Raw genomic sequence first — 18,034 nt, forward strand, 5'->3', positions numbered from 1 at the left:
ACAATGTCTTATTCTTCAACACAACCCTCTGTGGTCTGCTTTTTGCTGCCTGTCATCTGCTCTGTGATAAAGGTAAGCCTCATAGCTCCAGAAGTGCTGCTCTGTCTCACCCGCAGAGAGCAACTCTTTTAAACCAGACACCTTTTAATCCACAACACCCCTCCACTCTCAACTATGACTCACAGGAGCTCTGTCCCAAATCACAGGGATTAAAGTGTTCCCTTCCTTTGCCCTCTGTAGAGCCTGTGGTGAATTATGATTATGCCAGTGGCAGGCTGCTTGAGTGTGCTTGATAAAACTATTCTGTGCTATTTCAGACAATGAGATTTACGAATGCAAAGCATCACTGAAATAGACGCATATCAACCCAAGCACATCCTCACAGGCGCCATTTTAAAAACGGGTGACAGTGTTGGAGTGGGTGAGACAGACTGGGTGAAGACCTAATTGGAAACTTCAGAAAGATCAAAGAGAGCCATTAACTCTATTGTGATGTGCAGGGTGAAGTTAATGTGATGAGCCCAGGCTAAATTAAAGCAGAGTAATTTGCATGGATTATGCACACGACCCCCACTGAGGGATGCCAGGTTAAAGACGTACCCACTACGTGCAGCATCAGCATGGATCAGATTTAAAGGTAAAGCTAAATGTTATATATTTACTGAATGTGTGTGAATGCGTGTGTGGGGAAAGAGAGGTCTATATGAGATTGCCATTTATAAATTTGAGAAAGGAGCGCTGAACAGTAAGGAGACGGATAAATGCTTCTGGAGGAGTAATGACCTGCCAGTCATGAAGGTCTCGGGAGAGCTGGCTGGGGTTTAGCTGTTGACTGACAGTTCTGACATTTGCCCACTCACCCTCCGAGTGGGCTCTGGAGTCTTGGTGGGAGGCAAAGTCGACCTGTTCACAGGAGAGCTCCCAAAACAGATCTATAACCCCTTCAGACAGACAGACACACAGACACACATAAATATTCTTTGCTGTGTGCTTACAATCTGGTGTGCAAGCTCTCTTTGTGCCCTCCTTCTATCCCCAGACTAATGCACAAAACACAGCCCCACTGCTGGCAATTAGTGATGCATTCTGCATTCAGAGGTCTGGAGCTCAACATGGCTATGCTCTGATTGGTCTAGATTGAGCTGATGAGGGCTCAGTCAAGACCACGAAGCTGACACCCAAGGTTCACAAAAGTCCAGCGTGAACTGAAGCATGGAGCACAGCTAACAACAGCTATTAAACTCAGATAAATGAAATGAACTTCATGCTGCTTCCAAAAGCAAAGCAACTCAAGATGGGGTAAAAAATACTAGTGACCTGTCTGTCTGCCTCTGTCATATGGAAATTCAGTCAAAAACAGTAAGAGGTGATTGGAGAGAAACTCTCCACACGTGTGCACATGTACTCATGCACATGTGTGTAGTGTGTGTACTGCTGACTGCACTCTAAGGCTGCACAGCTGCAAGTTTGTTCTGTAGCAGTGCGATAAGTGACAGAATAGCAGCACAACTGCTGTCCAGAGGGTAGAAACCTCTGTCTGGAGTGGCTGAATGGGTGGGGGGGTGTTAGGTGTTAGGTCAAGGGTCAAATAGAGTCATGGTTGATTGGACCACTTTGCATTAATTAACATAACCTTGCTGTCAGGGAGGAAATGCATCCAAATGATGAAAGAAGGTCATTTCTCTGCTAATTCACCCTTACTTGAGCACTACATATTAAAGCAACACACACACACACACACACACACACACACACACACACACACACACACACACAAGCACGTGAGCTTGTGTGCACACGCATGAACACACACAAACGTATATGGTCCAAATGAAAGGGTATTTTCCTAACTCTACTTTCTTCATCCTTTCAGTGATGCTCTTTTCAGCCTTTGATCCCAAACTCATCCGAGCAATGTAATCTTAACTATGACTCATATTTCTGTCCCTCCCTGCCGTCGTCAAACCATCTCTACCAGGCAATCAAATCTCCAATGAATGAATGCAGCAAGTAAGGCCTGAATTAGTGCACTCTGCAAGCTCTGAGTCATTGTCGGTCTCACAGGTTTGCAGCGTGGTAGACATACAGTTTGTAGAGCTCCATCTCCCCTTAGCTTCCACACTATGAAAATGGGCCCTGCCTCCACTCTGTCACACATCTCCCAATTCCCTGTCAGGCTCCCGATGAAGTAGGAGTAAAGCCATGCCGTGATTCACTCTTATCAGGCAGGACGTGGTGACTTTCTGAATAGGGTATGAGCATTTGTGTAAATGGTTTTGGCTGAACAATGTGGGCAAAATGAGTCACATAATAATTTTAGTAGAATACATTCAGACTGTATGATATATTCTCCCTGTCAGCAGTCTGAGTGGCCAAGTGCAGGAAGTGTTTTGAGACAGGGTCAGAGAAAAAAAGGCACTGGGGTATAACACATGGGGGAAAAGTTGTGTGTGCATATGACAAGTAGGGTGGGATGATAATGATAAAACTGATATTACATGTTCATTTGTTTGATGCATTTGATTCGTTCCCTCTAGTTTGTCATAATGATTAGAAAATGCTTTGGGTTTAATGTTTTTTCAGAGATGGTCATCATCCAGTCGAATTCATGAATGGTCCTAAGTAGCGATGACTGACTGAGAGGCACTAGGCATATAACTATGTGAAATGTAATAATTGCAGCAATTATAACAACTATTGACACCCAGTAATAGTTTTGTATCCATACTATGCCCAAATAAATTAGTCGCACTATGAAAAAAAAAATTGAGCCCAAAGTGGTAAGGCTCATAATGCTCATATTTTTGTGTTGCAAACAGCGGCAGAATTAATCACTTAGTGAGCCAGGTCTTAAAGGGCTGCTTCATACATTTATATTGCTTTTATATTAGAAACAAATGCACACACTCATGAGCACACACTCACACACACCCACACGCTGGTTGGGGAATGATTTATCCCCTTGGCTCTGCACTGAAGCCGTGTGTCGGCAGCACCTGCTAGGGGCTGCTGATCGCGGGGCCGGAGGACTACTGAACCCTGCTTGGCTTGGAGGGCTGCATCAGGAGGGTCACTGTCCAATAGCAGAGTGTTTAAACCCACGCTGACCTCTGTTCCAGCGCTGTGCTGACTGTGTGCTTTCATGAGGCAAGCCAATGAGCAGTCCCTCACACTGGAGATTAGACACTACGGAGGCGCAGAGCCAAACTCTGCAGTCGTCTTCTATGCTCTGCTGAAAGGTGAGGGTCAAAGTCAGTACAGTGACATAGAGTAACCTACATCTCAATGGGCCCTTGAATGAATACCATTCACGGTTCAGATAAAACTGCCAAAGTTGTTTTAATGGAAGAAAATTAACTTATTTCTGAGTCAAAAGCTAAACACTTAATTTTCATTAACAATTCTACTACCCTGATTGCAGTAATGATCCTGTCTCTGAGCCTTTGTTTTCTAAAAGAGGTGAAATGCTTTTATTTGTTTATTTGTTCACTGCCTTGTTTTCCCCTGGGAGAAATCCAGTAGAATAGGCTGTAATGTATGGCTGCATCGATCAGATGCTCTCCAGGGCTCCCACACTAATGCTTTAAACAGATTAAATGACTTATTATCTCCCTGTCAACAGCCTGTCTGGTCAAAGCCTGCGTGTGTTTGTAGCTGTAGGGACAATAAAAAAAAAAAAAAAGGAAAAGTTGAAGGTTGTGGGAGTGTGTGCGGTTCTTATGCGCCGTTTGGTGCACGTGCACATATGGGAGGGAGTCTTTCTCCAAGTGTGCGTTGTGTTTGTCTCAGCTGGCAGCCACAAGCCAGGGAGCATCGTGTGTGTGTGTGTGTGTGTGTGTGTGTATAGCACAGCAGGGGGCTGTCCTGTATCAGTGCCTGAGGGTCTCCGAGCCCATTTCCTTTGCTTCTCTGTGATAAGTTTGCCTGTCAGATTTGCCCAACACCACAATATTTTTGATAAGGTTCGCTGCTAGTTTTCTCCACCTCTGGCACAGAGATCAATTTGAGATTGATTCGGAGTGCCCCGCTGCAGCCAGTTGTGAGATCAATTTGAGATGGATTGTTCACACCGGGGGGCTAACGGCATGCAGTTCAACTCCCCCTGTTCTGTACCCGAGTCCACCCCTCCCTGTGTCTTTCTGTTGGCATTGGTGGGAATGACTCCATTAGCCTAGACCCTTTGCCCTTGCACTGTGATAACCTGAAGGGATAGATGAATTATCTGATTGGTAATATACACTGTGAAGGGAAGAGTGAGCGATTTTAGATAGATGGTTTCTGTCGTCCATCTATGGATGCGAGGGCTTCTGATGGATGCTGGCCGTGCCGTTATGCTCTGGGTTCAGACCTTTATCTACATGGCGGACAAGACACACAGGCCAACAAGCACAGTCAGCATGACATTTCTCTTCCCTTCATACCTGTGACTGGGGACAACGATCAGAACGGTTGCTTTCAAACGCGAGCACGTCTGTCTGTACGTAACTGACCTGGCTGGCAAGCATATAACTGACCTGGCTGGCTTTGGAATATCCTTTAATGGGGTAACTTCAGTCTCCACTCAGAGGGGCAGCTCAAAGTCAGGAAACTCATAAGCTACCAAAACACCCAAGCAGAGACATGCCAGTAAATAACAGATACCCAAATGTTAGCAGGCCCCCTTTAGACACCCATGTAAGGAGAGTGGGAGGGATATGGGAGCTGTTCTCAGCTGTTGATTTAAGGTAGGTCGCCAGATCCCCCATTCCGCACTATATCTGTACCAGCCTCGGGGAGTGCCAGGCTGGGTTGCATGGCTGTGTGCGATGGTCATGAGAAGAGCCAGACCCATTGAGCGCCTGAAGGGTTGCCTGTATGAGTACAGTCCAGCAGCTCTCTTCAGCCTATTAATCAGCCAGTGGCCTAAGCAGGACAGCCCAGCATGGTAAGATGAGCTCTCCCACTGTGCCACCTCATTAACAATAAAAGGTTTTTCAGTCGTGCGACCCCAATACTGCAATACCCAGTGTGGCTCTCAACAACAACTTGACCCAGTGCTGAGATCTTTCTCTTTCTCTGCCTCTTTCTTTCTTGATCTGTTTCTTTTTCTCTCCCTCCTCAGGCACCCGGTGCTTGCGACAGATGGAGTGGGGCTATTATTCTGGCCTTGCAGCCTGTCTTGCCTGACCAAACTGTCGTCTCCACTGGAGGTAATGAAAACAGATGACAGCATGCTGCAAGAATGGCGCACAGGGACTGGAGCCACCCTGTACCCCATACGCAGCACGCGACTGTCGAACAGTAATCAGGACATACCATAACACAGTGCTCGAAGAGCGCTACTAATCCACACGTATATAAACCCTCTGTAGGAGCTGTGTTTCAAAGCCTGCATCAGGAACGTCCACAAAGTTAATACCAGATGATTGATAGTGCAGCCTCGCACTAGTAAGCCAGTCACTATGACAGTCAAGCCATAATAGTTCCTGTTCTCACTGTTTTGACAGTTTGGGCAATGGGCGCGTTACAGCTGCAGTTTTACACATGACTCTGAGACCTCTGTGGAATTCCACTCCATGCCACCTCAAATCCCCAGGAATAACCCCCCCCCCCCCCACACACACACACACACAGGCACAGATATTTATAAGATACACACGCCCACATGTCCTGGCTGTGTTCACAGTGGAAATCTGTTTGCCTACGCTGGCTTTACAGACATCCTTGTCTCTCATGATGCCCCTCACATTCTTATCCCTCATGTTGTTCAGTCAACACAAATAACTCCATGTGTGAATTTGAGAATTAAGGAATGCTAGGCATACCATTTGTGTCAATATTAAAAAATATATATATATATGGCCACTTTTCACTTGGTATTGCTCATATCTGCTGAATAAACACATCTTTTATAGCTTGGTAAGCACTTTTTACATGTTGTTTTGTGTGAGAGTGTGTGTGCGCGCGCGTGTGTGTGTTTGGTGGATTCAGTAATTCAGTAAAAGCCCCTGAGCTTGTCTGTTGGCAGTGGTGCGTGGAGGCACCTGCATTTATGTCGTGCTTCCCCTTTGTGACGGAGCGCTGGAGCGGAATTAAAGCTGCAGCATCTGCTCCCCCCACGCTGCTGCAGCTGGAGCCCGACGCTCCAGCAGGCCCCAGCCGCTCCACCCAGCATCCCTGCAGAGCCTGTCCGCACCACCCAGTGACCCCACTCTCACAGACTCCATCCGCACCACCCAGCACTCCCACAGAGCCCATTCGCACCGCCCAGCGAGACCGCGCCCACAGAGCCCATCTGCAGGACATGAGGGCAGCTTCGCCTCTCCCTGCGATGGCCTCTGTCCCCACGTCCGTCCAGCCCTCCTTTCCTCTGCGTGAAACAGGTCATGCATGAGAGTTAAGACCAATGAAGCAGAGCATGTTTTCAAGAGTGCAGGCCTCAGAACCTCTCCAGTCTATGCAAAAGCATCAGTGTTCTCGAGAGCGGCGCCCCACGATGTGCGTTGGAGCGGTGTGATCCCCGCGGAAACCACAGCCCCAGGAGGTGTCCCAGCTGCGCCTGCTCATGCTGGGCTCACGGGGCTTTTCAGCTGCAGACATGGCAGTCCAACATGATGCCATATAAATGGGTGCGTGCTGCACACACAGGTGAACAGACTGAGACAAGAGGCTACAACATGCATATAAAGACAAATACACCCGGGAACACACACTTTCTCACCACTGGGGTGCGAGGGCATGACTGATCGATTACAACGGTGAGGCCAGTTTGAGCAAAGGCAGACACAACGCTGTGTCCATTGGAGATGCCACTGCTGAGAGCCGTACAGTAGACTATAGACAACGAACGGTAGAGAGGGAGAGGGAAATGCATGCATGTCACTTATCAAAGAAACAGATCGTGTTGTGTCTGCTGCGGCCCCCTGACTGGATGTTCAGTCAGGGTCCCGAAGGAGATAAATCCAATCTTCTGCTGCTCTCTGAGTTATTCTGCTGTTCCTCCCAATCCCAGTCTCTACAAGGCACACCACACCAACTGAGACTATCAGCATAGCAACAGAGGCGCACTACAGGTTATGCTTGGAGAAAACAGCCCCTCACAACACACACACACACACACACACACACACACACACACACACAGACACACAGAGCACAGCTGAGATGACCAGGAAGAACAGAAACAAGCCACTGGAGGTGAATTCTGGCTATCTTTCAGGGTACTGGGGGCGTGAATTCTGTGACCAGTGTTAATTGTGCTTGTTGATTTGAGAACGAGGCTCAAGTTTCCTTGCGGTGAGCCCTGGCAGATGTGGGGGAGGGAGATGGGCCCCCAGGTGACCCACACTCACCCGTACACCGCTCCGCTCGGCCTCTTAGTTCCTGCTGTCTTCACTCGGCTCGATGTCAGCTCTCCGGTCATGCTCATATCTGCAGGAAAAAGAACAAAGAGCAGTCAGGAGCCCTCCCCCTCTACTCCTGATCTGCTATACATACACAGGCCACAAGGGGACCAGGCCGGCCAGCAGGCAGGTACTTTTAAGCACTGTGATCCCAGTCTCTCTCGCTCGCTTTCAATCTCTCTCTCTCTCCCTTACACACAACACAACATGGCCTCCCTGCAGAGCGTACCCACCACACAGCCAGCCTGTCAAAATTCATCTAAGGAAACATGAAACAAGAGACATCTAATTTCAGGGCTCTGTTCCATGACGCTGGGAGATTGATTCTTTTGGGCTGCATTATAGAGAATTACTGAAAGGCTGGTTAGCATGGCATGCCATCAGCACTGTAGTCTTGCCTTACTTGGAGGGAAGGCCACAGTATGTGCTCTGAAAACACTACCACTGCACGCACACAAACACGCACTCATGTGTGCGCACATGAACATGTCGAAAATAAGAGCACAGCGTGACATGGACGCCAGCCGCCATTTTATGCGCCCGTGTGAATGTCTCAATTAATTTGAATTCTCATGAAGATTAGTTCTGTAGTTAACCTGCCAAAAGGTAAGCAATTGAATTATTTATTAAAAGGTGTCTTTGTTTGGATTTTATTTAAGTTGACTGTTCAAACCGACTGTATGGCATGGAGGTTAGGAAATAACTCTACAGTTAGGCCTCTCATCTGTGTCCTTTGTCCCACAGCCAGGCACTCCACTGGGCTGGTAGAGCCGGTAGAGTGGAAGCTGTTGGCCTTGCCAAGCCTGGCTCCCGTCTGCCCTGCATTTCCACCCAGAACTCACACTGACACAAATATCAAGTGCTTTGCAGCCTAATTACCCTCCATCTGCCAGAGGTGCATGAACCGCATGCATTAGCTGGCCGCCAGCATTTTAACATCCCTATTCTCCTCTCTACTCACCTGAAACACACAGCCGCCTGGAGTCACTGACACACAACCAAGCAAACGGAAGCTCACGGTGCTGAAAAGCGCCCAGCAGACGAGGCTGTGAGACATGTCCTACTACTGCCCACACACTGGTGGATCAAAGCCTGACAATACCGAAGAAGATTAAATAAAAAAAATATACCTGGGCCTGGTTTCTCAGTGCAAGAAAGCAACACAAAATAAAATAAATAGAGCAGGGGGCCAAATTGCGTCTTGGAAAATCAGCAATGGTCTGGTAAGGGCATGTACATTACCATCTCTCAAAGAACAGAGAAGATCCAGGGGTTGTACAAAGGACAGCTTTATTCTTTTATTACCTTCTCTCACCATCTCTCTCTCTCTCTCTCTCTCTCTCTCTCGCTCTCGCGCTCTCTCTCGCTCACACACACACACATACACACACACATACACACACGCATGCTTACAGTCTCTCTCTCACCTTGATGACAAGAAAATTTGGACATTTGGACAATGCTACCCCACACCAAGCATTTTACTCATGGTTCTGATTTAGAGCCCCAGAGGCATGCATCAAATGCAGATTGCTCTCTATCGACCTTGACATCACGGCTCAACACATACAATCCAGTCCAAGTGTAGAGGCACACTAAATTCTTCTAAACATTCTTTTTACTCCTCACTCCACCAACCTCCTATCCACAAATACATGCACTCACGTGCACAGACACACACGCACGCACACGTATACACTCATGGACCATTGGGCCTTTTCAGTTTTTCACCTTTGAAAATCCCAGAGGAAGTTGGGAGGGCAGGGTGGTGGTGGTGGGGGATCATAATAATCCCAACTCAAATCAAACTGGTTAATCCCGTGTTCTGACTCTTATTCATTCAGTTCCAAATCTGCTTTTCTCCTGCTGCTGCGTGAAAGGAGCAGCAGAGGCACCGGCACGTAGCATATATTAAAGCCCCGCAGGTCAGCGGAGCTAACAATGGCATCGAGCAGCTGAGCGGGGACAAAGTGTGGCAGTTACGCGGACTTAGCAGGGCTAATCCACAGCACGATAAAGCCATTGCACTGCGAAAAGGCTTCAGGACCCCCAAAAGTGCACAAAACACTGTGCACCGCCACAAGCAAGCAATTTGCTCACGTTTAGTGAACACGACGCAACACAATGCAATTAGCTTTCCTGCTGTGATCGCCACAAATCCAAGGCACACCAGAGTGCCTCTGAGCTAGAGTATGATGGAAATAAACAGCCAAAGAGCTTTTTAATATACACTAGGGGACAGAATTATGGAGATAAATTAATATATTTTCCATTTTGGGGGGTTAGGGGTGGGAGGAATTGTCTTTTCCCCCCATCCTTTTCAAAGGCTTAATTACATTAGCGTCATTATTTCCTGTGTTTTCTGCAAGCAGCCTCTATTGAAATCTCTCTATAATGGGTCTGACAGCAACAGTAAACATTTTGAAAGGCTTGAATGTGCTGAGGAACCAGCAGAGGGTGACAGTTATGATTAAATACATCGAGCATTTGGCATCTGTAAAAAGCAGTATTATGAAGTGGACAGCTGTGAAGATGAAACTGAATTTATTCCACCAATTAAACATCCAGAGATTGATGCTTCTCAGCTCTAGAGCCAGGAATATGCTGCGTAGAGTCTCTGGCCCAGTAATGTAGGCAAGGATGTAGGTAATGTAGCATGCACGACAGAGAGAGAGAGAGAGAGAGTCCCCAACTGGTAAGTGATATAAGGGCATTCTCTCACACCTGAAGCCAAATAACATTTATATTTCATTCCACTACAGAGAGGTCAGACCAGATAGCACATTGTCATGAGCTACTTATTCAGCTCATTACTGCTAGTGGTCATGAACTTGTGATTATGGCTTCTGTCCTCCTAACAAACACGATATTAAAACACGTAGCTTCCACACTGATTATCACCATATTGGCCCTTCTCTCCTTCCACAGTGCCTTCCTGAGTTCAATCTCCTTTTCATATCTACCGAATATTGTTTTGTGAAAAGGACATTCATGGTTAATATGGACTCATTTCTTGTTAAGGAAAGGAACGTGCACTTCCCTGACCTGTTGTGTTGCTTCTTCTGGCCTCAGTTCAATAGAGAAACCTGAAGCCTGCAATGATGATCTGTTAATTATTCAAATTGATTGTGGACTCAAGTAGCAATGAAAGCAAGTTAGCCAAAGGTTAACCAGAAAGACCATTCCAAAAAAAGTGCTCAAAAGGTTACATGAGCTTTCCTAGTAGACTTTGGCACATGACAAATGTAGATAGGACACAGGCCATTAAAAGTGTTCATCCAGAGGTCATAGGAGTAGTAATTGAGGGATTATAATGATGACGCTATCAGGCATAACTGACAATCATTCCACCTGGAAAAAGCGCATGTACCTTGTCTGTGATTAAATCACTGTGTCAACCTTTAATTCTGATTTTATAAAATGGTCCATTATAGTCCTTTTACAGTAATCCAGGATTACCTTGGATCATTATTATTTTGGTTAGTGGAACCTGTAAATATAATTTGTAGGCAGTACCAATCACAGTTAGAATGAAAGGTATGTTCATCCATGATGGATACTGTATGCTTCTAAACTACTAAGGTCTGGTCAAGTTCTTCCTTCCCCAGAAAAAGATGCACTGTGTATATGCATTCTCATTTGAAACTGAGTGTTCAGTATGGTACAGAATATGCCTGTCATTATGTGGATGTATTATTTTGGTGGCAGAACAAGTTATGACAGTGCTCATTTAAATAATTTCAACATTCTTAATATGAGCTAAACATCTATTTTCAGATCCATTCTCTAATTTCTGAATTTTTGCACATGATTCACTCTAAACCATTTTCTAAATCAAAACCTTACTCAAGATATTGGGCAGAACATAGAATATTGAGTTTTATTTATTTTTTTTTATGTAGAAATATGGCAGTTCTATAATGCTTGTAAAATATAAAACACCTTAGATTTTGCAGTTAAAGAACAAAGTGAAAAAAAAATCCAGTATAAAGCTTATTGTCTTCTTTCTGATGTACTTTTTTGGTACATAAACCTGAACATTTGGTTGTGTGAATTAGTTTCAGCATTTGAAGAAAAAAGGGACGCAAATGTGACCAGTGTTTCACATCACTAGTAAAACACTATTTCAGTGTTTTACATCACTATTGCTTACACTCAGAGGTGGTGTCTCCACATCACTCAACTGGGTTCAGCTGAAGTGGCAACAGACAGAGTCCATGAATAAATGATCAATGACAGGCATGAATAATGAAGCAGATTGGAAAGTAATCAGTTGATGCCAGGGATTGGGTCAGTCACTGAACGGAATTCCCTGGGGCTTTACATCCGGAGCCTTTTTAACTGCAGATGTGACTAAGGCCTAAGAGCATCTGGAACGTGGTTCCCTGATCCATCTCTCATCTTTCTCTCTCCCAAGCTCTTTTTCTCTCCTTCCATCTGTGCCTCTCTCTCTCTCTCTCTCTCTCTCTCTCTCTCTCTCGTCTGCCTCTCCTCTTGTGTCACTGTCCCCAACCTCTCCCAGCTTGTATTGAATTGCAGGCTATTTCAAATGCAAACATCCCACTCGATCCGTCTCTGAGGTGCTTCTGTTTTCCTGTTCCCTTTCTTCACCTTGCAGGCTCTTCCTGCACATTCCACAGCGACTGAGGCTCCCCGTGCCACTTGGCTTGACAGCAACACGGCTGTGCTCCACTCCCTCTCTGCAGTCCGGGTAGCACACATCACACATAACAGACACAGTCTCTGTGCCTCCACTCCGGGATACCATCTCATTTCCAGCAGGATAAATAGCACAAAAAGAGCAATGAGATCCTTCTAAGCCTGCAAGCCCACAAGTTCTTTAGTTCATCAGTGCAAAAGTGTTTGTCTTTCTGAAAGAAGATGAACGGTTATACAAATATAATGTAAGACTGGGGTCAGACATAATTTCTGTTAGAAGACGTTTATGGAGGGTTAAGTTTAATCTATTTAGAATGAGTTTGCCTTGGGAACCATCTTCATCTGCAGCCTGTAACCTGCTGTGCACTGTCATCTTAAGCTGTGATATATGAGAAGCTCAGGAAGATGGACAGGTGAGCTCCAGCTGCCGCTTCCTGGAAAGGGAAGACACTGCCTTCTCTGAGAGCAGACACGACTCTGTGACTCGATCTGCAATTCCACATGCTCTGTGTCTCTGTCCCTCTCTCTGTCTGTTTCTCTCTCCTTCTCCTGTCTGTCTCTATTGCTCACACAAGAAAAAGGAGCCTCAGGAGTCAACAAATATACACGCAAACTAGTTCAAGCACATGTGCACCCAAATATATACAGTATGCATACAAACACATGGAAAAATACAGTCTCTCTCCCCCTTGGGTAATAGCCTCACAAAACAACCCTCACTATGTGCCCCGTGGGAACCCAGCTACATATTGTACACACAACAGATCATACCATCCTTTAAAAACATTTCCCTAAAGTCTGCTCAGTCACTGTGTGACACTAGCAAACCCTAATGCAATACATGACAGCCACAGCAGTAAGTCCACTATTCTCACAGCCTCAGAAAGCCACCCGTGCCTCTTAGCACAATACAGCGCAAATTAATCTGCCGTCAAACACGTATCCTCTCCTGCCACAGTACTCCTTCCCGACACTCAGCTTTCATCGGAACGCCAAAGCATGAGAGGGCAAGAAGGACAGGAGGCTGGAGTGGGGAAGTGTGCTGAAAAGAAGAGGAACACGACAGAGACGTGGAATGCAGAGATTAACTCCAGTGCCATACTCACATTGAGGGCTGCGATGTTCACTCTTGAACAGGGTCATGTCAGGGATGGCCAAACAAAGAAGGCTCACTTGTGCCAGCAGACTGAATATAGAGAGATGATTAGCTGCTTTCCCCCTGTTTTAATCTTTAGATCAAATCTACTCTGACTTCTGCTGTAGCTCAAACAGACACTGTTTTCTCTCCGTCTCTCTTCTGCAGCCTTTCCGCTCAGCAGCCTGGTCTGTTACTACTTGAATCAATGACAGCACTGCTTCAGCTTTACCGGTGGGCTGTACCAACTCACCCCCTGCAATGGGGAGGACCGTCAGAGGTGGATCGTACCATGGACTTCGAGGTATCAGGGGTGAAAGAAAGCAGAGAAAATGAGAAATGAGAAAGAGAGATAGAAATAAATAAATAAAAAAGAAAGAAAGAAAGAAAGAAAGAAAGAAAGACAGACAGAAAGAAAAAGAATCAGAACGCAGCTTTCTCAAATCTAGTGGATGTTTGAGTCTCATGTCTTAGGAATTCAGCCCCAGGATGTACAAGAGTGCCAGAGAAACTCTATCCCTGGAGAGAGAGAGAGAGGGAGAGAGCGAGAGAGAGAGAGGGGGGGGGAGAGAGGGGAGAGAGAGAGAGAGAGAGAGAGAGAGAGAGAGAGAGAGAGAGAGAGAGAGAGGGGGGGAGAGAGGGGAGAGAGAGAGAGAGAGAGAGAGAGAGAGTGTGTTTGTGTTTGTGTTTGTGTGTGGGTGTGTGTGTGTGTATTAAGATGGAACCTATGAGGCAAAAATCTAAGAGTAGAGTCAAAGCCAGAACCCACAGCAGGTCTGCATAGCAACAGTGCTAGAAAGAAGAAAAAGAGAGAAGGAGAAGGAGAAGGAGAAGAAATGTGAGAAAAGTGCAAGAGAGAGAAATAAATATAGAGAGGGACAGAAGAGAGAGAAAGAGACACACAGAGAGAAGTAGTGGAAGTGCATGATAATTTACTGATGCACTTTTCAAATATATGCAATTTGTTTGCAGAACCAATACTGGAAAAAAGGCCACCCTTGCATTCACTCATATAGTGAGCTGCTTTTATATATATATATATATCTGTATGACACCTTGCGAATGAACCCTATGACTTTAGTGTTACTTGAACCATGCTTTGATATTGTCTGATACTCTCAGTTTTATAATAAATATTATAATTCTAATAATATAATATAATACAATAATAATGTACCTGAGAAGTTTGGTGAAAGACACACAGGAAAGATATTTTAAAAATCTTAGCTGTCCAGCTTGAAATCCATGTAGAAGTCAGGACCAGAAAAGCAAAATATCATTTTGGTCCTTAGAGGACGGCTACATATATGTTTGTGGATCCACAGAGCACAGCTTTAACTATTAATAGGCTTTAGATAATTGGAAAGTAACCCAAAAAATGTAACATTGATCACATGACCTAATGCCATCATCAAACAGACCATTAGAGGAGCAACTATAATTACTCCTTGGTGAAATATCACACCTACTCAGACGTATATATGAAACTCACATTTGAACCATAATGTTCAAAGAATGAGTGGTCACATAAATATATCATACTTGCAAAAATCTGTTTGCCACAGGAAAAAAAAAAAAAAAAAATTTAAAAGAACCACTGAGAATGCAAGGCATTATTTTCTTACAGGACAGTAGTTATAGGTTTGAAGAGAACTGGAAATGTATCAAATGATAAGAAGGTTCTCTAATGGAGAGTATTCCTCCAGAGCAGGCCTCAAGCAGTTTAAAGTAAAGCACTACTAATCTGCAAGCAAGCACAACACTTAATAATCACTTCTGAATACTTATAGATCAGCTCATCAGGAAAAATCAAAATCATTGTGATTACAAATTTATACTCATTACCATCTGATCAACATCGTCAATAACAAACAGACTCTAAACCATGTTGTGGGTTTGTTTTCTGGGTTTCTGTGGACAGTCATTAATCTTTTCAATTGCGTTGTTTATTGCCATGCACACAATGTAGTCACTGCTCCACTGGGACGAGGAGGTACTGGGCTTGCATCAGCGTTCATGTATGTCAAAATGCCGAGCAGCAAGTAATCATCTAAGAAAACATCTAAGACAACAAAAATGTGGTTTGCAACAAAACTGCAATTTTCAGATAGATTAAATAACTGATTTCCCTTAAATTATCTTTCACTGAAATACATTAGAATCTATGTCTCATTAAGTTTGACTTTCACTTTCAGAAAAGGTGTTCCATAGGGTGCACCAAACCAAAGAGCAAATTGTAACATAAGGAAATCCGAGGAAGGAATATGCAGACAAGGGTTATTAGGGTTAATCCAAATGTCAGCATTGGAAGACATCTGAGACATCAACTCAATTTCTCAATTTCTTTGGGAGCATCCCACTGAAATAGGCATATTAATAAAAAGAGAGCTTGTAGTATGTACATTATTACATCACCAAGACCCAAATTAAAATAGTTTTTTATAGAAAGGTCCTGGAATGGAGCTGTAAAGGCTGACAGTCCAGGTATTTGAACCAAATCTTTATGGACCATTATTTTCCGGCAATGACAAAATCATCATTTGCAGGCAATGATAAAATATTGACAAAATACCACAATGATATATTTCCAGCCCAATATAGAGTTGTCTGAATTCTGTCGGTTGTCTCCCTTACAGGTACCCTATGTAGTGAAGTATTTAATATAGTGAATACTGAGTTGACCATTTCAGACATAGCATAAATCTCTAGACTGCAGACTCAGGAACTCTGTTTTCATGGACTTTGTACTCATATTCTGTGATGTTTACTGATGTGGCCAGTGTTATTGCATCAAATCTGTGAAAGGGGACTTCAGCTCAACTCAGGTACGAGGTTAACATCGACATAAATAGCCAATATGATATCAGAAGCAAGATGAACACAGCTAGAACAGTTGGTTTTGCAACTCCACAGTTTGGTGAAGTCTATATCTACAAATGGACCCTTTTGAAGTTGTCAAAAAGTGTACATTAGCTCCCTTATGGACTAGATGAATGGCAGAATTAGACAGCCCTCCGGCCCCGTGGACTTTCTTAGGAACGTCTGCAAGTGCAGAGAAGACCAGATTGGGCCGTTAAAGGATTAATAAATAATTTTCCCAATGATTCTTCTTCACATTATGAAATAGCCATTATACTGACACCTAAGGCCTGGATGTTTCAGAGATTTCATACTAAATCTATTTTAAACATGATCACCTCCATGTTGGGTGGTGGGGGGTGGCTTCTTTATGAAACATAAACTATATAATCAACTTAATATTGTTTAATCCTTTTTGGTGGTAAAAATTACTGCTTTAACTTCCTTTAACTTCAATATCTGCTAAATTTAAGATTTGTTAATCCCACTTTCTGGAATATCATTGAGCTACTGAACTGATATGAACACTGATTACAGTTAAGAGAATGCAGATGTAGGTGATGAGTAGTGGATAAAGTCAGGGTGGAACCGGACAGGTCTAAAACAACCCCAACCTAGAATGGAGTCTCTCTTGGACAAAATGAGCCCAAAATGATGTAAGCATTAGAAATTCATGTCCTTTAAAAGTCACAGTCAAATTTTGTGGTGAGAAAATTATTTTGGATGCTTGTCAAGTTCCTATGCAAGTTGAATTTTTTCCACAGTTCTTGAATGAGAATTCATTTTTCACTATTTGACCTTACTAATTTAGTTCTAGTTGATTTCCAGTGCATTTAAAAGGTCTCTGATACTGATATTCCTCATTAAGGCAGTTAGGATAAGTGAGATATGTCATCACCCCACCCACAGAAATCTGGTCCTGGACAATATGACATTAAGTTGAGTTCAGCTCAGACAGTGGAAACAAGGTTATTGCTCTTCTGCTTATGATGGAGTGTATGGACATGAAATCAATTATCTGAATGTAAGTGTAAATAAAACTCCACCTTTGACTCTGAAAGAGCAATCTTGATGTATGTAATTACCCAGCATGAACTAGAGTGGCCCCTTCAAGTAGAAAGCCTCAACAAACCAACAGGCAATAATCAACAAGCAAGAGTTCCTCTCAGCCAAAGCACTGCCCTCATCCATTTTCAAATATGATAAAATGGGCAGTCTTTATTAAATAGAATAAACCCAGAATGAGTGATAAGTAAAAAATAATGTGTAAATGTAATCAGGCTGTACACCTGGGAGAATATACTGAGCAGCCAAGCAAACACGCATAGGTATTTGTGCTTTTTACACATCTGTTTGGCATCTTAATTAAGCAGAAAACAAATTGTGTAGCATACAAACTGTTCTCACGAGCAAGAGAGACAAACAGCCAAAAACTCATTAGTGCTTAACCAGTGTGGGAGGAGGAGCTCTCACCAACCCAACCATCACATCCTTTATCAGGCAATCAGTCGGCCGGCCACCCGACACCGAGCTATAAATATTCTCCTATCCAACTGTGATCGATAAACAAGTTCTCCACCCCCCTCCACCCACAACCCCCCCCCCGGCTATCTTGGCCATGTTAGACAAACTGCAAATTCAGTGCAGTACCAAAGCCAAGCTGTCTACCCAGCATGCCCAGCAACAGAAATGGTAATTACTCCTCTAAGACCTTGGAATGAGTACCTCCCGGTCCATGACATTCGCTTGGAACATCGTTACGCGCATTTCCCAACTTCTGACAATGATCCTAATGCACCTGACAGCAGAATTAAATGGGAGGGGAGCAAGGGCACTCGGCTGGAACTTTTCCTAATAAATCTGCCTGCTCTGACCCCCCTTGTTATTAAGGGGGGAGAGAGGAGTGAAGGCCTGTGGATGGGGAAAAAGTAATTTGGCTGGAGGCTGCAGTTGGAGGCAGGCAGGGCGAAGTAAGAACGGCGTGAGCGCTGATCGGACC

The 18,034-nt window shown here is 44.4% G+C and overlaps 1 protein-coding gene across 6 annotated transcripts in view; it reads right to left on the reverse strand.

The window, feature by feature from the left end:
* Window positions 1–13,396, reverse strand: part of LOC113570858 (heterogeneous nuclear ribonucleoprotein C-like) — a 39,990-nt gene extending 26,594 nt beyond the window's left edge. For 2 of the 6 annotated variants that reach the window (XM_026999535.3, XM_026999534.3), the window contains exons 1-2: window positions 13,148–13,388; window positions 7,332–7,410 (exon numbers count right to left, since the gene is read on the reverse strand). In XM_026999535.3, coding sequence (XP_026855336.1) covers window positions 7,332–7,410; window positions 13,148–13,184 — 116 coding nt within the window. In that variant the 5' untranslated portion in view covers window positions 13,185–13,388. Of the gene's footprint in view, window positions 1–7,331; window positions 7,411–13,147 lie in introns of those variants that run through there. The other 4 variants (XM_081715438.1, XM_081715439.1, XM_081715443.1 and 1 more) reach the window with 4 other exon arrangements.
* Window positions 13,397–18,034: the final 4,638 nt, after the last annotated feature.

This window comes from Electrophorus electricus, chromosome 6 (genome assembly GCF_041902795.1).
Source record: "Electrophorus electricus isolate QZ-2024a chromosome 6, ASM4190279v1, whole genome shotgun sequence".
Lineage (NCBI taxonomy): Eukaryota > Metazoa > Chordata > Actinopteri > Gymnotiformes > Gymnotidae > Electrophorus > Electrophorus electricus.